Source organism: Protopterus annectens, chromosome 2.part1 (assembly GCF_019279795.1).
Source record: "Protopterus annectens isolate FY-2018-M chromosome 2.part1, PAN1.0, whole genome shotgun sequence".
Lineage (NCBI taxonomy): Eukaryota > Metazoa > Chordata > Ceratodontiformes > Protopteridae > Protopterus > Protopterus annectens.
This window is the reverse complement of record NC_056729.1, coordinates 336,657,549-336,681,125: the sequence shown is the minus strand read 5'-3', so window position 1 is coordinate 336,681,125 and position 23,577 is coordinate 336,657,549. Positions and strand designations below refer to the sequence as shown.

Sequence of the window (23,577 nt, the reverse complement as noted above, 5' to 3'; positions counted from 1 at the left end):
AGAGGCGTGAGGGACATCCAGTTATCAAGGTAAAATTGGGAAGGAGCCAGTATGTTACACTGACCTGCAAGAGGAGCTTCTTTCATAGGTAGGCGATTCTTTGGGTAAGGTGCCTGTCTTTCCAAGAGCCCTTATTTATGTTGTGATTAAGGTTCATAGGTTCATGGGTGTATACTAAGCTAACAACTGGAAGGGTCCTTAAAAGGCTAGCCATGCAACCCAACCGTGACCCACATCCATTGAGATCTTTGGAGTGAGTGTTCTTGCTATTACCATTATTTCTGAGGTGGAGGAGAGCTGGTAGGAACAGATCTTTCATAGCCTAGAGGATGAGGCAGAGCTCACTACATAGGAGATGATATGAGACAGAGAAGCAATGGAGAGAGTTTTGTTTTCATCTTTCTTGTTGCTGACCATCAGCTGTTTCAAGTTCCTCTCCTCATTACCCAGGTCTAATGGACCTTCCTTAGTTCCTCCCTGGACTCAACCTGGCCCATTTCCAGGGCTGGTGAGGAAATTGAGGATGTTGGTGCAATGTCATACTGTTGCCAGGAAGCATGCTGTAACTCCCCACTACCTTGTGGCAGCATTGTAAGCTCCAAAACCGATGTCTTTGGAAGGTGCATGCATGCTTCATTTCATGACAGTAGCTTCCTAATGACAGTTTCAGTTTTTTTTTTCTATGGGCAACAGCTTAATTTCTCTTCAAGGCTCTGCAAACTGCCTTCTCTCTTCAGTTATAGCTGCATGGATACCCTTTATCCTAGAATCCTCTGAAAATCCCAAATATCTTAAATTTCCCCTGCCTTACTGATAGAAGCTAACTTTTATTGCCAAAAGTAGCTTGTTCCCCTCTTAATCAGTATGCTGTGTGTTACTCTAGCTTGGCTGCCTGAAAAGACTGTATTTTCCTTGTATGATACACCCTCTGGTATGGGCCATCTCAGCATCCCTTATATATGCAGTTGGCTCTGTATACACTGTATTACAGTAGGTAGGGTGGCACTACCTGCTAGTTTCTTATGGTGATACAGAACATTTGATGAGAGGAAGAAAGGTAGAACAGTTACTCCAGTGATCTTGAGGTTTGATTTTATTGATATTCAGCTGTTGTGTGTGTGTGTGTGTGTGTGTGTGTGTGTGTGTGTGTGTGTGTGTGTGTGTGTGTGTGTGTGTCTGTGTCTGTGTGTGTATGTGTATCTTAAAACTTTACCCAGCAGGAACATTTTTCGTTGTAGCTTTGCTTGAAGATCTTTGGTAAGGTTTGCTAGAATCCGTAAAAGCTTTTGAAACTTTGGTTCATTGATTCTGAAGTTCCTTTCCGAAAGTTCCATTTTGCTGACATAGGAAAAAAAAAACAAATTATTAGGTTTTATTACACAGCCCTGACTGTTAAGTTTTATTTTTATTTTTGATTAAATATTTTACATCTTGTCAAACACTGTAGTACAACGTTAAAAACAGTGCCACTGTAGACCATCATTTTTCCTTTTACAGGAAACTATAACTTTATCATTATTCGGATTCATATGAGGGAATAAAGTGAAATATATGAAATAGGAACTGGTGGTCAGGTTAGTTCATTTCTCAGTTTAACTTGTAAACAAAAAAAAAGGATGAGTGACAAACCATTCTGTTGACACAGATCCAGGAATGAACCTTGCCTCCTTGGGTCAGACATGGGAGAATCATGAGCTTCCAAATGGCATACTTTTCAGGAAGGTGGGTTTAGTCGCTTTCTTACTGCTGTACATATCACTCATTCCTTGAAGCTGTTACATCAGGAGGTCTTTGGTGCAAGAAGAGATGTTAGGAAGACTCGCTTTAAAAAGAGTTGTAGGGGAAGGGATGTCTGCCTGGCGACCCAGTGAAGGAGAATATGTCCAAGCTGGGGCTCCACTTCTTGGGACAGTGTCATTAAGGACGCATAGCAAAAGGAGATGTTAATAGAGATGCAGTGCAAAGGGCGATATAGCAGGACGCAATGAAAGCAAAATTAGGAGAAGGAAATCCCTGTGTAAGGGGAGATAGCTGGGGGTGGGGTGGTAGTGAGGAGGGTGATGTCATGAGGAGCACCTGCTGCAAGGATAGATATCAGCAGGCAGGATTCTTTGTAACAGAGGATAACTACAAGGGGACTGAGTACAAGGATAGATTGCTGCATGGAGAACCAGTGCAAGGTAAGATGATGCCCAGAGAGCCTCAATGTCAGGAGATATGTTGAGATGTAATCAGGGAACCCCTTGCAGGGAGGGATGACAGCAGAGGTCACAGTGCAAAGGCAGTTTCATTAATATTGACTTGAAAAAGTATTCATGATGTGAAGATAGAAAATACTGAGATGAGTGCAACTAACAGTGGGTAAAACTGCCTTCCAGTTTATAGCCTGCTACAGATCACCCTCCCAAACCCAGGAACACCACTCGGCCTTCCTGAGAACACTGGAAAATATGAAGGTCTCTCCAAACACCATTATATTGGGCGACTTCAACTACCCAAACATAGACTGGGAGCATTACTCTAGCTCCAACACCCTAGCCCAAAGGTTCCTTGAATTTATAAACTCAAATGCTATGGAACAACTTGTTAGCACTCCCACAAGAGGGGAAAACATACTGGACCTGATCATCACCAACATGAGGACTCTATGCTCCAGACCAGAAGTGTATCCCTCACTGGTAAGATCAGACCATAAACTAATCTCTCTGGATATTCACATCCCGACCCCAACCCCTGCCCAGAAAACCACAGTGAAAAACTTCTCTAAAGCAAATTTCACACTCCTCAAAACTGAGGTGGAATTCTTCAAAGCCCTCGGGCCTGTGGAAAATACGGCCCAGACTGCAGAATCCTTTATAAACGCATTCTATGAACACCTTCAGGAATGCATGGATCTTGCAATCCCAAATAAAACCAAGACTCAATCCTCCAAAGGCAGACGTTCTGTCTGGTGGACCCCAGCCATAAACAAACTATGCAATAGAAGGAGGAAGCTACTACTTGATAGAGCAAAATCCCAAAAAGGGAAGGCATCTCTGATCAGTGTTAGCAAAAAACTACAGGCACTCATAAAATCGTCTAAGGCCAGCTTCAAGAGAAAAATTGCACAGGACACTAAGGATAATCACAAGGCTTTCTTTAGTTATGTTAGGAACCGGGGTAGGAATTCCCAGATATGCTCAGAATTAGTCCAAAAATGACAAAAAATACACCAAACCCACAGACATTGCCAACATCCTAGCTGACAGGTTCAGCGCAAACTCCCCCCCCCCCACCAAAAGGGCAAATATCTATCTCAGCAGAGTGATGCCCCCCTGACATCTCAGATGCTCAGGTAAGAGCCACCCTCTCCAAAGCAGAAAACACAGCATCAATGGGACCAGACGGTGTCCCAGGCTGCATCTTACATGAACTCCAAGAAGTGCTAAACCCAAACATAAAACTACTGTTCAATCTCAGCCTTACTACAGGATATGTACCCAAAGAGTGGCGTACAGCAACAGTGGTCCTTCTCCACAAAGGTGGTGCCTCAACGGATCCTGGAAACTATCGCACCATAAGCCTGACTAACTTGGTCTGCAAAGCTATGGAAAGGATCATCATGGACCTCATAAATAAAGATATTGGGGACCTACAGACACTGGATCCTACCCAGTTCGGCTTTAAGGGCAGATCCTGCCTCTTAAACCTGGTCGATTTCTTTGAAACAGTCACCAAGGCCATTGATGAGGGGAAGGTGGTCCACACAGCCTGCCTGGACCTCGCAAAATCCTTCGATACAATACCCCACTTGGGCATTATAGATAAGCTCACCAGCTTAAATATAAACCCCTATGTCACTAGATGGGTTGCAAACTGGCTCAAGGACAGAACCCACATGGTTAGAATTGCTGGAGCCATGTCAGACTCCAAACTAGTTACAAGTGGCGTCCCACAAGGCTCAGTCCTGGGACCTCTCTTGTTCGGTATATATTTCTCGGCGGTACAGGCCAACACGGAAGGACTGTGGCTGACCAAGTTCGCAGATGATTGCAAACTGGGTGCCATAATCGACTCTCCAGCCGACACAAGCATCCTCCAAAAGGGCCTCATAGAAACAGACAACTGGTGCCAGAGCCATGGCCTCAAGCTAAATGCCAAAAAGTGTATAGTCATCCCCTTTGGCAAAAACAAAGTGCCCACAAATTACCACATAGGTGGTAATCCATTAAGTACAGAAGAAGTAATTAGGGACCTGGGGACCCAAGTTGATAGCAATCTCTCATTTGACAACCACGTGGCCAAAGTGGTTAGAATAACATTTTATATAGCCTACCTAATCATGAAGGGATTCACATCTAGATCAGGGGAGGTCATCGTGCCTCTTTACTCATCCCTCATCAGGCCCATAATTGAGTACAATGCCCCTTTTGGGATGTACCTTACCAGACACCTGCAGCAACTGGAAAGACCCCAAAAGTACCTCACCAAGAGGATCAAAGGGCTCAAACAGATGCCATATGCTGCCCGATTAAAGAAACTCCAGCTCTACTCAGTGGCATACTGCCTGCTCAGAGGCGATCTGTGCCTGACGTATAAAGCCATGTCCAACCCGGAATTAATGGACATGCTGCACCTCAGAAAATCCAAATCCCATCGAGCTACGCGCTCGAGAGACTTGAACCTCAGCACTGAAATAAATAGGACATGCTGGAGGGACAGATTCTTAACCCAGAGGCTCCCTTCACTCTGGAATAAAATCCCAGTCCAGGTTAGGCAGAGTCCCTCATTGACTCTCTTCAAGAGAAATCTTGATGAGTGGATGGGCGATCGTAGGTTTACCCCGGGTATCACTTCTGTGTCACTGTTAGACAGAGGCACAGTATACTAACCTCAAAAAAGGGCATAGCAAAATTAATTTAAAATGGGTGGCGAAAGCAAACACACTCTGGCTAGGCTTATAAATGCCCTAGGGCAGATAGCCTAGTATGAACCTATGAACCTATAATGGGTGATAGCTTCCATCTGCTTTCTGATAGCAATGCATATCCTGGGGAAATCCAGTGTGATTGCAGACAAATTGAGCAAGTGCATTCTCTGGCCTCACGAGTGGTCCCTCAACTCCAACTTAGTGGCAAAGATCTTCAACTGTTGGGGCTAGCCTTGCTGTGACCTGTTCACCTCCACATCCAACCACAAGTGCAGCAACTACTTCGCCCTAATTCCCCCGCAGGGGGAGCCCCTGAGGGACACACTTATCCACCATTGGCCCACAGGACTTCTTTATGCTTATCCTCCCATTCCTCTACTTCTGAAGAAAGCTCTTTGGTTGAAAAGCAAAATGATCCTCATAGCACCTTTTTGGCCTCGACAGGTATGGCTCCCCTTTCTCTGGCATCATCTTCTTTGCAGACCGTGAATCTTGGATCCAACTCCAGATCTGATATCTCACCCTCAAGGGTTGAGCCACCCGAACTTGCCCAGCCTCAAGCTCACAGCTTGCCTTCTCCACTTCCAGTGATTGCCAGGCATTGTAATCTTTCTTCTCCAGTACATAACTTTATTCTGGCTTTGAGTAAACCATCCACCAGGAAACTTTATGCTGACAGATTTAAAAGATTTTCTATTTGGTCTAGACAGAGAGAACTATATCCCTCTTCTGCACCCATCTCTGCTCTACTCCAGTACCTATCTAACTTCTTCGAGGAGGGTACCGCAGCATCAACAATTCATGTTCATCTAGCTGCCATTTCAAATTTTCATAATGGTTTTGGTGACTCCTCTTTAATCTCTCATTGTTTGAGCAAAACCTTTTTGAAAGGAATCTATCATTCAAGACCTCATTTAAGCAGCCCACAGAACCTTGGAGTCTCACGCTTGTCTTGCAATCTTTGACACTGCCCCCCCCCCCCCTTCGAGCCGGCAGCCATGTGTGACATCAAGTTTCTATCTTGGAAATCTCGTTTTCTGGTGGCTATTACTTCAGCCAGCTGCATTTCCGAGCTTCAAGCTCTTTTTCACAAGGGCAGAGCATCACTATAGACCAATCCTTCCATGCTGCCCAAAGTAATTTCCAAACTCTCCATTAATAAGACTATTGATTTGTGTGTTTTTTCATAAATTTTCCAACAAGGAATAGTATTGTTTACATTTACTGGGTGTACACAGACAATTGAGGTTTTACTTAGAACAAAAACAATCCGGAAATCAGACCAGTTATTTATTTCCTTTGCTGGTCCAAAAATGGGAAAGTCACTCTCTAAAGTGACTCTATCCAAAAGACTCAGAGACTGTATAATTTTCATTTATAACCTAGAAAGGAAATCTGTTCCACCAAACATCAGGGCTCACTCCACAAGATCAATGGCAACTTCTGTGGCGTTCCACTCCAGAGCTTCAATGTACGACATCTGTGCAGAGCTACGTGGGCTTCCCCCCATACCTTTATCACTCATTACAAGTTGGATCTGGTCTCCAGGGGAAGGGCATCCTTTCGTTCAATGATACTTGGGCGGCCCTATGGAAGAACATTCCTATGTGATACAAGGTAGATGGGGACTCTGTCCCATCAGTAATTAATGGAATGAAGATTAACAACATCAGATAAGAAGTTATGTCTTACCGTAGCGTTCCATCTATGTTGTTGATCTTCATCCATTCATCATGTCCCACCCTCCTTCCCCCTCCTAGAGACTCCTGAGGGATATTTGGGTCCACTTCCTGGATAAGGTTTTTGCTCAGAAACAGCCTCTGCTTTACTTGTTAGGGCAAACTCAATCTGAGGTAACAGGGAGAAGTGGGTTATGGGTAATTCTTAGCTTGAGAGTTTTGGGCTGGCACGCGCTTTGGTATAAGGCCGACTCTGTTCTAAGGGCTCGGAACCGAACCCATCAGTAATGAATGGATGAATATCAACAACACAGATGGAACATTTTGGTAAGACATAACTTTTTTTTTTATGTATTAGGAAATTAATTTTTTTTTTTTTTTTATGGTCACTGTATATACAAATGCTGCCTTTTGTTATCCATTTTAAATGCAGTATGCAAACATGAAAAACATTTTAGGCTTCAAAAGCATGATTAATGCATGTCTCTCAACTGTCCAAATTTATGAAAGATGTCTAAATATTTGGTCTGATCCTCATAAAATTAGTGGTTTTCTTGCAAATCATTGAAGTCACTATATAATGACAGACATTTGAGTTTCAGACTTCTTATCCTTCAGAAAAATGCATGCTAATACAAAAACTGTTCTATCAGCTTTCTACATTGTAGCAGCAATATTTAAAATCTGTCCCTGTTTGCTGGCACCCCCCCCCCCATTATTTTTGTGTTTGTCTGGATTGTTTGCTAATTTTTCAGTTAAAAAGAGAAGGCTTTACCCATGCAAGTCACATTATATGGGGCCAGGAAAGTCCAGCATCCGTCTAGCCTCTTTAAAACTACTTGCATTACAAAATAGTTAACCTATGCATAGATAGTAAACATGTTACAGGCATGATGACATGTAGTAAAAGGGCCATAACAATCAGCTGAGGTGCAAAGACATGGTGGTAGAAACTATAAATCAATTACAGAAAAGTATCTTTTACACCATTTAAAAGCTTTGTACAACTTATTCATAAATTTACATATAACTCATTTCATGATCAGGAAAGTGTTATAAACACTTTTGTAAAAACAAACGGACGTGTTTGAAAAATCAAAAGAGTATGCTTCCTTATCTCAAAAAAAAGCAACTTTTGCACCACAACTTTATATTTGTTAGAAAAGCAACTGTATTAAAATAGCTCACGGAATGCCACTAAACGTTATATAGTGTTGCCTTCACAGACACCAAGATGAAACAACATCCTCTCCAGTTGGCTGTTGCAAGTCATAGGTAGGCAGCATTAGTTTAAGCCGTTGAAGTCACTCTGAGAGGCAGTCAGTCACTGTCTCAATGCGGATGTCATTACACACTCCCCTGTACATTGCGAGTTACACTGGCAATGCATGATGACATCAGCAGTAAATAAAAGTGTAAATAAAACAAAAAAAATCAGGATTTGAAGGGGCCAGTTGGGAATTCATGGCAGCCTATTATTTTGCCCCTAAAAACGTGAAATACCACGCAATTTGGGATGGTTGAGAGTTGTGGGCTAGAGCCATAAATTATGTGCTCACACGTAAATTGGTTCAGCAATACCCATATTTATGAGACATGATAAGATGAAGTACTTAGGAGTTTGGATTAAAAAAGCTTCTGTTATGGCAGCTAGTGATATTTGGGAAGAGAAAAAAAGATAAAGTAGGAACCTTGGAAGTTCTTATTTGTGGATATGGGTAGGAAGATGCAAGCAGGGAAAATGTTTTCAGTCCCTTTATTTTTATATACAGGCCAAGCATGTTGTTATCAACCAGAGGAGAAGTAGGCAATAATTAATAAAGAGTTGAAGGAATTATCTGTGAGGGGAAGAGGGCAAGAGTCAAGTGCAATAAGTTGATCCTTCTAATAGCGCAAGGTGATTTAGGATTGCCTGATTTGAAAGGATATTTTAGAGCTACACAGCTAAGGCATATAACACATGGAAAAGGTTATAATTTAAAGTGGAAAGGGATATTGATGAAGTATTGTGTAGTTCAAGAAATAAGGAGAGTGGATTTTGGATGCAGATCCTTAAGGAAATGATTCATAAAGTAGCAGAAAGTATTCTAAGAACTAAGCCAACAAGAGAATGGAGAATGAGATTTTGATGATCAGGATGACTGCAATTAGGGGTACAGACAGAAGGCAAGGAGTGGGGGGCTGGAAGTTATTGGAGAAAGCTAGCAAAGGAACAAAACTGTTGTGAGCAAATAACTAGAGAGGGAAAGGAAATAGAATGGGAAGAGGCCAAGAAGAAATTTGGACTGCAGGCTAGACACTGCCTTCCTATCAGGGATTGATAGCAGAGTATAAGCACTTAGAAAATGATAATGGAATCCTAAGTGAAAGACCTGCTGTGGTAGAGTTTTTAGGTGAATTTAGAACAGAAGCTGCTGTTAAAAAGGGGATAAATAGTGGGGCATATAAACTATTGCACTATATCTATAGGAATCAGTCAGAGGATGTTAGAAAAGATTGGGAAGAGAAATTGGATAAGCAGTTGACAAGTTAACAATGGGAGTACATTTGTATGTCTCCCAATTATGTAAAAAATCTAGACAATTTAGGATTTTTAAGTGTTTACATAGGTATTTTTATAAACCAAGTAGACCCCAAAGGAATTTTTCAACTGGGCAAATTTTGGAGGTCTGATGAAGAAGAAAGTGGTAATTCTGAACATATGTTTTGGGAGTGCAATGAGTTGGCAGACTTCAAATGTTCCCCACATAGTGCTTTATCAGAAATATTTGGTAAGTAGTGGGTGTAACTAACAATTTTTTTAGGTGGGATACAAGATTGGAGTTGCCCAGACATAGTAAGGCCTTGTTAAGTTTAATTCTGGTGGCTGTCAAAAAAGTAATTTCTAGAAAATGGAAATCAAAGTCTAAACCAACAGATGTTCATCGTGTTACCCTGCTGCAGTCATCACACTTGGGTTAGCTTGCCGTCAGGCGGTCCCGCAGTCGGCCTGAATTCCAAAGTCTTGGTCCGGCGTCGGTTGCTGTCGCTTCTTCCCTGACGTCAGTGCGCCAGGGGTATATATAATGCATCCAACGCCATTTTCTTCAGTCTTTCTTGCCGCGCGGTGCCCAAAGCAGAAGCAGTTTGCAAGTGCCGGTCGGCCGACTCCTGAGATTTTCGAAGTCGAATTTCAGATCCGAAGTCTTCAATAAAGCTAAGTACCCCATTGGGGAAACTTTTCTTGCCTCAGACCGATGTCAGAAAAAGTTAACAATTGTATTTCTTGTGGGAAGCAAATACCTCAGAAGGATTTTTATTCTTATTGTATACCTTGCCTAGGCCCAGACCATGACGTCACTGGTTGTCGCTTTTGTGCTAGGTTCAATAAGCGTACTATAAAAAGCCGCTTTGATTTCGCACGACACTACTTCGGTAGAAAATTTAACTACACAATGCCGTCGGAGCAACCGACTACCGGCGTGCACAAAAAATGCAAGGATAAGGACAGGCAGCCTAGACCCAAGCCAGACTCCGAGGCCTCGGCTGGGCCGGTCTCCGGTTCACCGGTTTTCAGTGAGGCTCCTACGCAGCCCCTGGCTACCACAGAATTGGAACCAGAGACCGCTTCGGAGCCTTTGGCGGAGAGTGCTAGGCCGACACAGCCATTTTCTTTAGCCCCTACCGACGACATTGCAGAAAGAGATGTTGGTGCTGCAGAAACACCTTCGGTTTCTGAAGGTGTCTTCAGACCGACGACGCTCACTATAAAAACGTATCCTAAGCTTAAGACTCCTATTAAACCAAAAAAGACTGCACTTCAGTCTCCAGTTCAAGGCCCCATGCCTAAGAAACAGATGCTTAAAATGGCTGAAGATTTGATCTCTTTAATCAGGGGTTCCCAACCCCCCCCCCCCCCCGACAAAAGGCCTAGACAAGAGGAAGGTTATGCCTCCTCTGATCAAGTGTCTTTTTCCGGCTCCTCTGAGGACCAAGATTACTCCTTTCCCCCTTATGAAGATTCTGATGCTGAGGATTCCATTCCCTCAGCTTCTCCCCCTGAAGACTACTCCTTTGGGGAAACTTTACACACTATGAGGGAACATTTTCACTGGGAAGGTCAGGACTAATCTGACTCAAAGAAAAGGCTCGGAGAGTTCCTTTTACTCCCCCAGCACAGACCTCTTGCTATCCCCCCCAGTTTTAGACATTGTGGATGATGTTTACTTAGAATCTAGTTTAAATCCAGATTCTCTGCCTCCTGCTCCAGCCAAACCAGACAGATATTATAGAGTGCCTGACTCCCACAAATTCCTTTATAAAAGCCCTGTTGCTGATCTCCCAGGGTCCCAAAGGGGCTAAGGCTTCTATGGTGAAAAATCCTGTACCCTCTGAAAGGGACTCCAGAGCACTAGACAGGTGGGAGAAAAAGGTTTACACCTCGGCCACTCTAGCTATGAGAGCACTAAATTGTCAATTTCACATGCTAAAATACCAGCAATTTCTAATGTCTCAAATAAGACAAAAAATGAGCACACTCCCTCAACAGTCTGAATTGAAAGAAATGCAGGATCTGTTGCATGCAGCTGAACAGGTGGGCAAACATACTTTACAATGTGGATTTGATTCTTTGGAGGCTTCCTGTAGAGCAGCTGTTACTGGGTCTGTTATACATAGGCATGCTTGGTTAAAGGAACAATCACTGCCTGATCATGTTAAAGCAAAGCTTCTAGATGCTCCCTTACAGCAGGATGTCCTATTTGGAGTTAAAGCAGAAGAAGTCTTAAAGAAAATGGAGGTTAAGGCAAAATCTATGCAGACGGTCAAAGATTTTCTATAAGTTCAGCCCCCTCGCTTCAGCAGAAATTGGCCAACAAAAAATTGGTCCTTTCCAGCTACTGACAGACCACAGAGGGGTAAATACAGATGCCCAAGAGGCAGAGGACAACCACAAACTCACTACAAACCTCGACAATGGGGCACTGCAACACAGAAGGGAGGAGAAGACAGGCCCCAAACTACTAGAAGGCAAACTCAATGACTTAAACCTCATATGGCCAAGCAAGACTCTCTTGGCAGCTCCCTTGGGAGTAAAATTAGCACTTTTTTCAGACAACTGGCACATCGTCACAAAGGACAAATGGGTCCTAGACATAATTTCACAAGGATACAGATTCCATTTCCATACCTTGCCAACAAAAAGAGGAATGCCAAACCTGCCACAAAATCAATGGGCCGAGACACAAAAACAAATTAGAGCTCTCATGGACATGAGAGCCATTCAACTGGTACCTACACGGGAGCAAGGCCAAGGATTTTACTCAAGACTCTTTCTAGTCCCCAGAAAGGACAATGCCTGGAGACCAATTCTGGACCTTTCAATTCTAAACACCTTCTTACAAGTACCTAAATTCAAGATGCTAACACTACGGCAGCTTCTTCCCATGTTGGGCAAGAAAGCATGGCTTGTAACGTTGGACCTCAAGGAGGCATACCTGCATGTCCCTGTCAGACAAAATTGCAGAAGATACCTCCGTTTCATTGCAGGTTCAATCCATTACCAATTCTCTGCACTGCCCTTTGGCTTATCCACTGTGCCCAGGGTTTTCACAAAATGCCTGGCACCAGTAATTGCATACTGCAGACAAACAGGAATTCAAATATACCCATACCTGGACGACTGCCTCATCCAAGCAGAAAGCAAGGACATCCTCTTACAACATCTGGCTTTTGTAAAATATCTTCTAAGTTGCCTAGGGTACACAGTAAACGAAAAGAAATCAAAACTAGTACCCTCACAAAATATGACATTCCTGGGTGCCAGCTTGAATACAACGGCCCAGAAGGCTTATCTGATGCCAGACAAACAACTACAACTGACTCAATATTTCAAAACAATAGCAACAAAGACCCAACTCCCTGCAAGAAAAATTCTGCAGGCCTTGGGCTTCATGGCATCTTGCATACTACTAATACCATTTGCAAAGCTGCATATGAGGAAATTACAGTGGTTCCTAAAAAGTGTATGGTCTCAACACAGCCACAGCTTGGACACAATGATATCTCTCATTCCCTTCCTTCAACAAGACTTTTTGTGATGGTCACAGGCATGTCACCTCAACAAGGGTCAGCCTTTCACCTTGCCCCCAGCCAGGCAAACTATGACAACAGATGCATCGGAGTATTCCTGGGGAGCACACATCGCAGGACAGTGCGTACAAGGCATATGGACTGCAGCTCAAAGGAATCTGCACATCAATCAAAAAGAGATGCTAGCTGTACAGAATGCTCTGACAGCCTTCAAGAACCTCTTACATACCCAAGACAGCTTACAATAAGGACGAACAACACCACAGTAATGTGGTACATAAACAAACAAGGGGGTACACACTCCTACCCTCTATGCAGGCAAGCAATGACCTTGTGGAACACAGCACTGGCTTACCAAGTTCAGCTACAAGCTCAATTCCTGCCAGGAAAAAAGAACACATTGGCAGACGGCCTCAGCAGAAACATCATGGATCCCCACGAGTGGAAACTGTATCCACAAGTATTTGCAATAACTCAAAAATGGGGCCACCCAGACATAGACCTGTTTGCCAGTCCCCAAAACTATCAGCTAACAAAATTTTGTACAAGGACACTTCACCATCAAGCTTGGAAAGTGGATGCACTCTCATTCATTTGGAAAAAACCTGACAGTATATGCCTTTCCTCCATTGCCCCTTCTCTCAAAGGTGCTTCTGAAAGTCAGAAAGGAGAGACCACGAATGATGCTCATAGCCCCAGACTGGCCACGCCAGCACTGGTACCCACTATTAAGGAATATGGCCCAGGGCCCACCTTGGATTTTACCACAAATTGCCCATTTGCTCACACAGCAAGACAATCAGATTCTACACAGCCAGCTCAAACCCTTAAATTTGGCTGCATGGCAAATCACCTAAGCATCCAGCCAGCTCCTCTTCCTCAAGCAGTTATGGATGTTATTCTGGAAGCTAGGAGGCCCAGCACCAGGAAGGCCTACTTGGACAAATGGAAAAGGTTTTGCGCCTGGAACCAAGCTAAAGGCCAAAATACCCTTCAGCCTCACATGCCTCAGATTCTACAGTATTTAACTGAGATGTTGCACAAAGGACTTTCTTTTTCATTCATTAAAATCCACGCCTCAGCTTTTTCAGCCCACTACAACACGGACCCACCCTTATTTTCACATCCACTTCTAAGGCAGTTCCTCAGAGGGGGGAAAAACATTAGCCCCCCCCCCCCAGGAGAGCACCTACACCAACCTGGGACCTCAACTTTGTTTTGGAAAAACTTACGCTACCTCCCCTTGAACCAGCTTTCTCTGCTGATCTAAAGTTTATATCATGGAAGACTGCTCTGCTGCTAGCAATAACTTCAGCCAGAAGAGTCTCAGAGCTTCAGGCACTAATGGCAGTGGAACCTTTCCTCATTTTCCATCACGACAGAGTTTCTCTACGAACTAATCCTTCCTTCATGCCTAAGGTGGTTTCCAGTGTGGCTTTAAATCAAACCATCTACTTACCCACCTTCTTTCCAAATCCACAGAACAAAGGAGAAAGACTCCTGCATTCCTTGGACATTCACAGGCAACTTTGTTACTACTTGGATAAAACTAAGGTTTTCAGAAAATCTGACCAGCTCTTTGCATCCTATGCTGCAGCTTCACAAGGGAAGGCTATATCAAAACAAACCATTTCCAAATGGATAGGACATTGCATTCGTTTTTGCTATACCCATCATGGAAAACCAGTTCCTGCTACCGTAAGGCCCCACTCTACCAGGGTAGCAGCTACATCTACAGCCTTCCTCAGGGGGGTGCCAACCAAGGATATTTTGAAAGCTGCAACTTGGAGTTCAGTACACACCTTCACCAAACACTACCACTTACCACTTTACTCTAAGACTAGAGCTGGCTTTGCCACTGCAGTCCTGCAGGGCCTTCTAGGCTCCTCTAATCCTCTTTGACTCCTCCTCCCATCCTTAGCTTTGGGATTCTACCAAAGTGTGATGACTGCAGCAGGGTAACACGATGATCATAGTACAGTTTTGTACCTACCATAAATGTAGATGTTCGAGTGTTCACCCTGCTGCAGTCCAGGTTACCCTCCCTCCATCCCCTCTGACCTAACTAACTAAATCTTTACAATACCTTTCTGATGTATTTGCTTATAGCTGGAGGGATGTTGTGTTTGTGCTAAATTTCTTAGATTGGTACTAATTACTGACCACCTTTTTGGGGGCACCTGACATCTGGGGCAAGAAAAACTGAAGAAAATGGCGTTGGATGCATTATGTATACCCCTGGCGCACTGACGTCGGGGAAGAAGCGACAGCAACCGACGCCGGACCAAGACTTTGGAATTCAGGCCGACTGCGGGACCGCCTGATGGCAAGATAACCCAAGTGTGATGACTGCAGCAGGGTGAACACTCGAACATCTACATTTATGGTAGGTACAAAACTGTACTTTTCTTAAGTACTGAATATTGTAACAGAAAAATTACATATAGAGAAATGGAAGTTGTGAAAATGATAAATGCAGAATAATGTTTTGGAGAAGGAGTGAGATTTAAGGGAAGCCAGGAATTGCGCAATTTATGTAATTTTGGATTGTTGACAGTTATACAAAAATGAATGTGATGAATTTGATGCATAATGTTTGTACCTAGGAACATGTTAATATGGTTTGTTTTATGTTGTATAAATGTCAAAATAAGCTGTGAACCAACCACCAGGAGCACTCAGCTAAAAGTTCTTATCACTCGAAAAGCTGGAACAAAAATATTCACCAAGTGAAACAGCCAAAACTAGTCCATGAACTCCACATAAAAATGTTATTCCTTCATTGAAATGAAAAGATGCTACTCCGTCTTAAAAACGAGCAATCTTTTAATAAGAACAAACAAGAATAAGCGCTTTCACGCGGTTAAAACCACGCTTCATCAGATTCCATTAGTACAATGCATAAGCTTAAACTTATATATTGCCAAAGGCGGAAAAACACTAATTAATGTGCCAATTAATCAATGATCAAATCATGGTGCATGTCGCTAGGCAACTATTATATCAAAAAACATTACTGCTTTAAAAACATCAGTATAAGAAACATAGATATATACATATTCTTGAACTCACATATATAACTCAAAATGCAGAGTTTAAAGCCATCACATATTATACTATTCCAAATCGTTTGTTTATAAACTAACATTGTTGGTCTCAATTAGAAAAATGGGACACATAAACCTTATATTGATATACAAAAAACTGTCCTCATGGATGCTATAGATAAACCAGCACATTATACTTGGTAAGTCCAAACAATATCGCATCGTAATACAACCCACTCACACTTTTATGTTTATAGCACTTCAGCCCACAGTCACTACTCAACTACTCAAATAAAGACGAAGTCGTCCATCCGACTCTGGCCAATCAATCATGAGCCCAAACATTCCCATATTAAAATACTGTGAAACTTTCCATCATAAACATATCTAAAACAAAAGCACATCCACGCAAAACAGCCATAATCAGCATGGCCAAACATAGAAAGTGCACTTACCAAAAAGATCGCATTCACTCATCAATGCCGTCCCATACCACAACATCTGTTCCAAAGGGAACGGAACTGTAAGTCAGGCTAAAAGTACACCATCGCATGCCTGAATATCCAAACCCCGATCAAAATGATTCAAAAGATAAAGCAACAACATGCAACCGAACTACCCTCACAAGAGAGGGCGTGGATGCAAACCATGCGTAAGCACGTAGATGTAAAGTATGAGCTTTAAGTCATACTGTTTGTGAAAATCCCAGCTAGGTTTTATATCTAGCTTCATTGTATTTAGCATGGCCTGGCTAACATAAACATCAGGCCAAAAATCAAATCTAAAAACTAAGTTCTGATCGTTGTATTATCAGGCCAAGCAATCATCGTCAGCAATACCAATCGCTAATCAATATGTAGCCAGAACAGCAATACTCATATACTCAATCGATAGGAATCACACTTCGTTCCACAGTAAATACAGTACTTCCAAACAAACACTATTCTTTAACATGATACTCAAATGTGTATGTGAATGTTAAAAAATATATAATATATAATATATACAATGAATGAACAAAAAATAGTAAAACTAATATTAATATTCAATCCATGAAAAATTAATATAGTCAAAAATCCATATATAACTGGACTGACATAAAGCCCATCCTTTCATGTTCTGCCTGAATTCCATATCACAACGAACACAAAACCTTATAGGCAGACATTGTTTGTACATCTAGAAATTTCCTATATACATATATATAAGAATGAAGTCATATATGGACAATACAAATGTTAAGTAATACAAAATACATAATTTAATATGACTTAACATGTGGACTAAAAATAAAAATGAGAAATAAAAATGTGTATGTGTGTATGAATAACAATGAATGTATTCACTCAATATGCATCCTATGTACACTGTCATTATACTATGGTCACTCTATAAGTTATTGAGTGCCTATTAGTCAGTGTTTACTGAAAAATCAATCAAAAAAATCAATCAAAAAGCTAATGTATGTCTACTTATTGAAATTCAGAACTAAGGTTCATAAGATCACATATTATCAGTTATAAAAAACAAGAACACTGATTTTAACTGCATCTACATAAAACTTGAATAATAGGCTCAATTATATAACTTTATCTATGAATTCCAAGATCTACGATCCTGAAAAACCTGTATAGAAAGGCAATAATCTATATTACATGTTTCAATTACACACAAATAGGCAGAATAACAATTAGCCTCACTATAAAACTACTAGAAGAAATTCTAGCATGAAAACAAATAATGTAAATAACTAAAAATGTGAATGTATACATAACAACCCATAAAAATCTGAGTGAAACCTAGTCTATGGATGAACTCAAAACTGATGATACGAATATATGTGAATTGTTTTCCATAAAAAGCTAAAGGTAGATATTAAAGAATATTAACGTGATAGTAGTACTGGTTTCAAGGATATAGAACTGTTAATTCCTGGTACTAAATGGGCTCCTAGTTTCAAAATCCAGTGTAATTCAGTAGTAGCTAAATTATTTTCCTTATTACCTTCTCTATTACTTTCATTCACTATTTGTAGGACCCTGAATGTAAATGAATGTGATGGATTCTCAATAACATGCTTTGCTAGTGCATTCGTCTCTACCTTCTTTCTAATGTCATATAGATGATTGTAAATACGTTCATGTAGTTTTCTTTTAGTTAGACCTACATAGAACGATGTACATTTAATGCAAGTAGCAAGGTATATGACATTATTAGAGTTACAATTAGCAAAGAAATGTGGTGTAAAAGTATAATTCATTATAGGATGCTTAAAGGCCTGCTCTTTTGTAATATATTTGCATCTATTGCATGCATAGCAAGGAAAAGTACCTTGCTTGTGTAGAGTGGCCAAAGTTCCTTTCTGTCCTTCCATTGTAATGTGTGTATCTGCACAAAGGATCCGCTTTTAGGTTCTTACTATTCTTATAGAGGAACACTGGATTCTCGCCTATGAGCCTATTGGTTGTAGGATCTGTGATCAATATATGCCAGTTGTCTCGAATAACCTGCTGTATTTTGTTGATATCACTAGTGTAAGTGATAACAAATTTGACAAAATTCTTATGAGTAAAATTGGACTTTTTGTAATTTCTGATCACCTGATTTGTTGATTTAGGTTCATGGGGTTCCTTGTGTAATATATCCCCCAAAATTTCATACTTGATATGTCTTACCATTGCGGGATCATAGCCTCTGTTTATGAATAGATTTTCTAGTGTCAAAGCCTCTCTCACGATGTCAACTTCTCTGCTACATAGTCTCATTATTCTTAAGAATTGACTTTTAATTATTCCATGAAAAACGTGCCTAGGGTGCATGCTATCAAAGATTAGTAATGAATTACGCCACAATGATTTCCTATATAGAGATGAAATGATACCCCCTTCAGTTGTGAAACTAAGTGTCACATCTAAAAAATTGATCATAGTGGTGGATGACTCAAGGGTAAATCTTAGGAAACTGGTGGTGGTTTCTAGATGACTAAGAAAACCTTCAAAAGTAGAGATATTCCCTTCCCATATAATAATGATATCATCCACAAAACGCCTATACAATTTAATATATCTAAATTTCTCATGAGGAAAAAGAAATTGCTTCTCCCACCACAGGACCACCAAGTTAGCATAGGTATTAGCACAGGGGGTGCCCATGGCCACCCCCCATTGCTGTAAATAATACCTGTCACCAAACAAAAACACATTGTTATAGAGGATGAGCTCAAGTAGTTGACTTATCAAGATATTCCTATCATTACTGAATGAGGTCTCTTTACTCAAGCTTGGCCTGATAATACAACGATCAGAACTTAGTTTTTAGATTTGATTTTTGGCCTGATGTTTATGTTAGCCAGGCCATGCTAAATACAATGAAGCTAGATATAAAACCTAGCTGGGATTTTCACAAACAGTATGACTTAAAGCTCATACTTTACATCTACGTGCTTACGCATGGTTTGCATCCACGCCCTCTCTTGTGAGGGTAGTTCCGGTTGCATGTTGTTGCTTTATCTTTTGAATCATTTTGATCGGGGTTTGGATATTCAGGCATGCGATGGTGTACTTTTAGCCTGACTTACAGTTCCGTTCCCTTTGGAACAGATGTTGTGGTATGGGACGGCATTGATGAGTGAATGCGATCTTTTTGGTAAGTGCACTTTCTATGTTTGGCCATGCTGACTATGGCTGTTTTGCGTGGATGTGCTTTTGTTTTAGATATGTTTATGATGGAAAGTTTCACAGTATTTTAATATGGGAATGTTTGGGCTCATGATTGATTGGCCAGAGTCGGATGGACGACTTCGTCTTTATTTGAGTAGTTGAGTAGTGACTGTGGGCTGAAGTGCTATAAACATAAAAGTGTGAGTGGGTTGTATTACGATGCGATATTGTTTGGACTTACCAAGTATAATGTGCTGGTTTATCTATAGCATCCATGAGGACAGTTTTTTGTATATCAATATAAGGTTTATGTGTCCCATTTTTCTAATTGAGACCAACAATGTTAGTTTATAAACAAACGATTTGGAATAGTATAATATGTGATGGCTTTAAACTCTGCATTTTGAGTTATATATGTGAGTTCAAGAATATGTATATATCTATGTTTCTTATACTGATGTTTTTAAAGCAGTAATGTTTTTTGATATAATAGTTGCCTAGCGACATGCACCATGATTTGATCATTGATTAATTGGCACATTAATTAGTGTTTTTTCCCGCCTTTGGCAATATATAAGTTTAAGCTTATGCATTGTACTAATGGAATCTGATGAAGCGTGGTTTTAACCGCGTGAAAGCGCTTATTCTTGTTTGTTCTTATTAAAAGATTGCTCGTTTTTAAGACGGAGTAGCATCTTTTCATTTCAATGAAGGAATAACATTTTTATGTGGAGTTCATGGACTAGTTTTGGCTGTTTCACTTGGTGAATATTTTTGTTCCAGCTTTTCGAGTGATAAGAACTTTTAGCTGAGTGCTCCTGGTGGTTGGTTCACAGCTTATTTTGACATTTGTATTTTCGTTTTGGTGAGTGAACCATTCAACGAGTTTTTATCGGCTTTTCACATTGTTTATGTTGTATAAATGTATGTTTGCCAATGCCCTAAGTGATAATTTAATAAAGGTGTTTATAAAAAAAAAAAAAAAAAGAAAGAAACTGGAAGATGTTCTTCGTGTTTCACTGTTGCAGTCATCACATTTGGGTTATCTGCCTGCATATAGCCCTCAGCCGGCCTGAATACCAGAGTCTTGGATTCCTGCGTCAGATGCTGTCTCCTCTTCCGTGACGTCATGGGTATAAAACATGCATCCGAAGCCATTACATAAGTTTTTCTTGCCACGCGGTGCCCGAAGCAGAAGTAGTTCACAAGTGCCGGTCGTCCGACTCCTGAAATTTTTGTTTTCGAGTTTCAGAACCGAAGTCTTCAAAAAAGCTAAGTACCCTGTTGGGGATCCTTTTTCTTGCTCTTAACCAATGTCAGTAAAAGTTAACAATTGTATTACCTGTGGAAAGCAAATACCTCATAAAGATTTTCATTCGTAATGCATTCCTTGATTAGGCCCAGACCACGACGTCCCTCGCTGTCAGTTTTGTGCCTTGTTCAACCCCCGAACTATTCGTCGTCGGTCTATATTTGCAGCAAATTATTTTGGTACTCTGTATAACTATCCAGAAATGGCTTTGGTAAGCCATCCGACTACCAATATTACGAAAAAACGTAAGGATAAAGACAGAGACAGACTGCATAGGTCCAAAACTGCAGACGACGCTTCAATTAAGCTAGTCGCAAGTCCGCCGTTACTCAGTGAGGTGCTTTCGCAGCCCCTGATACCCGCTACTTCATATTCGCTGGTCTCTTCTGAGACCCATTCGGAGTCCGGTATGATGAGAGATGCTTCTTCGACTGTGTAACCTGCGGATGTCTCTACCTTGGATGGGTCTGGAGCTGCTGTGCAGGCACTGGCTTCTGAGGTTGTATTCAGGCCTACAGACTTGCATTTTAAACCGATGCCATCTTCTTCATCCAGGCCTAAAATTCGACCCACGCCTAGAAAACCGACGTCCAAACCACATGCTCAAGCCCATATGCCTAAAAAATCAATGCTTAGAATGGCTGAATACCTTATTACCTTAATTTGGGGAAGCCAGCCTTCCCCCTCTAAGAGACCTAGAACTGATTTTCCTTCTGATTCTTCTGATCAGGAATCTGATATTTCTGTTTCTTTTGATTACCAGGATTTGACCCATCTACCCATGAGGATTCTGATGCAGAGGATTCCAGTCCCTCTGCTTCCCCTCCAGAAGATTTTTCTTTTGGTGAAACCTTACACACTCTTAGGGAGCATTTTTGCTGGGAAAGCCAGGATTACTCTGACTCCAAAAAGAGACGGAGGGAATTCTTACTCTTCCCTCAACAAGGGCCTTTAGCTATCCCGCCTGTTCTGGACATTGTGAATGATGCTTTCTTGGAATCTAGCCTTTCCCCAGACACTTTACCCCCAGCTCCCAGAAAACCTGACCAGTATTAGAGTACCTGACTCTCACAAGTTCCTCTTTAAGAATCCTGCTGAGGATCCAGAGACCATTTCCTAAGGTCCAAAGGGCGTTAAGGCTGCTGCTGCCAAAATCCCTACCCCTTCTGATAGAGATTCTACAGCCTTGGACAGATTGGGTAAGAAGGTATATACTTCTGCTACTTTGGCCATTAGGGCTTTAAATTGCCAGTTTCATATGTTAAAGTAACAGTAGCATATTATGGGACTACTTAACCAGAAAATGATGTTGATTCCTAACTGTGCTGAACACAAAGAATTACAGGATGTAATGAATTCTGCAGAACAAATTGGTAAACATACTTTGCAATGTGGTTTTGACTCTTTAGAAGCATCTTGCAGGGCTGCTGTCACTGGGTCTGTATTTAGAAGGCATGCTTGGCTTAAGGAGCAAAACTTGCCAGATCATATTAAAGCTAAATTACTGGATGCTCCCTTAAACCAAGACCGCCTGTTTGGCAACGAAGTCTTCAAAAAGACGGAGGAAAAAGCTAAATCTATGAAAACTGTTAAAGATTTTCTGCAAGTACAGCCTCCCAGATTTAGTAGGCATTGGCCTTCAAAGAATTGGTCCTTTCCCGCCTCTTCCAGACCTTTACAGTCCAAACCCAGGAACAGCAGACCACCTAGGTTACAGTCTCAGGCTACGCACAGGCCTAAGCAGTGGGGGGCTCCCACTTCAAAAGCAGGGAGTAGTAAGACACCCCTATGGTAAACTGTCACAATGACTTAACCTTAACTCTTCCAAGCCCTGCTCAAGCTGCCTGCTCCCATAGGAGGAAAGCTTGTCCTGCATGCAAAAAACTGGGAACTCATTACCCAGGACAAATGGGATTTGAATATAGTTTCCCAAGGATACAGATTCCATTTCCTCACTCTACCAACCCCAACGGTTGGCCAGACTTACCCCCAAGCCAGTGGGCAGAGGCTCAACATCAGGTTCTCTCTCTTCTAAGTATCAGGACTATTCATCCTGTCCCAGCAGAAGAAATGGGACAAGGTTTTTATTCCAGACCTTTCCTGGTACCCAGAAAAGACAGCTCCTGGCATCCTATCTTGGACCTCTCTATTCTAAACACTTTTTTGGTAATCCCAAATTCAAGATGCTAACACTTCAACAGCTGCTTCCTATGATAAGCAAAGATACCTGGTTGGCAACCTTAGACTTAAAGGAAGCTTACCTGCATATTCCAATAAGGGAATCTTGCAGGAAATACCTACGCTTCAGGGCAGGCTCCATGCACTTTCAGTTCTCTGCACTTCCCTTTGGCTTATCTACTGCGCCCAGGGTATTCACAAAGTGTCTAGCTCCAGTCATTGCATTTTGCAGGCAGAGAAATATTCAGATATACCCATACTTGGACGATTGTCTGATTCAGGCAGAAAGCCAGGAATTGCTATTAAAACATCTGGCATTCGTAAAGAAACTTCTAAACTGACTGGGGTACACCATAAACAAAAATAAATCTCACCTAGTACCCTGCCAACAAATCTTATTCCTGGGAGCAAGCTTGAATACAACTTCCCAGATGGCTTTCCTCACGCCAGAGAAACAAGTTTGACAACCTACTTCAAACTACTGGCCACAAAGACCCAGCTATCTGCAAGGAAAATTCTGCAAGCCCTGGGGTTCATGGCCTTTTGCATTCCACTAATTCCATATGCAAGACTGCATATGAGGAAACTACAACGGTATCTAAAAAGCTTATGGTGTCAACATTCTCAGGACCTGGAATCAATGATTCCTTTCATTCCTTGTATAAAGACAGAGTTCCTTTGGTGGGCAGAGGCCTGCTACCACAATAAGGGGCTCCCTTTCACT

At 41.6% G+C, this 23,577-nt stretch overlaps 2 protein-coding genes across 3 annotated transcripts in view; one reads left to right on the top strand and one right to left on the bottom strand.

Moving 5' to 3' along the window:
- Positions 1–23,577, top strand: part of ZCCHC4 (zinc finger CCHC-type containing 4) — a 1,048,879-nt gene that overhangs the window by 262,034 nt on the left and 763,268 nt on the right. The gene's annotated exons all lie outside the window — the stretch shown is intronic.
- LOC122794047 (E3 ubiquitin-protein ligase TRIM62-like) overlaps positions 1–23,577 on the bottom strand; it is a 208,554-nt gene that overhangs the window by 24,484 nt on the left and 160,493 nt on the right. For both annotated transcript variants that reach the window (XM_044062166.1, XM_044062165.1), the window contains one exon: positions 1,214–1,338. In XM_044062166.1, coding sequence (XP_043918101.1) covers positions 1,214–1,338 — 125 coding nt within the window. The remainder of the gene's footprint in view (positions 1–1,213; positions 1,339–23,577) is intronic.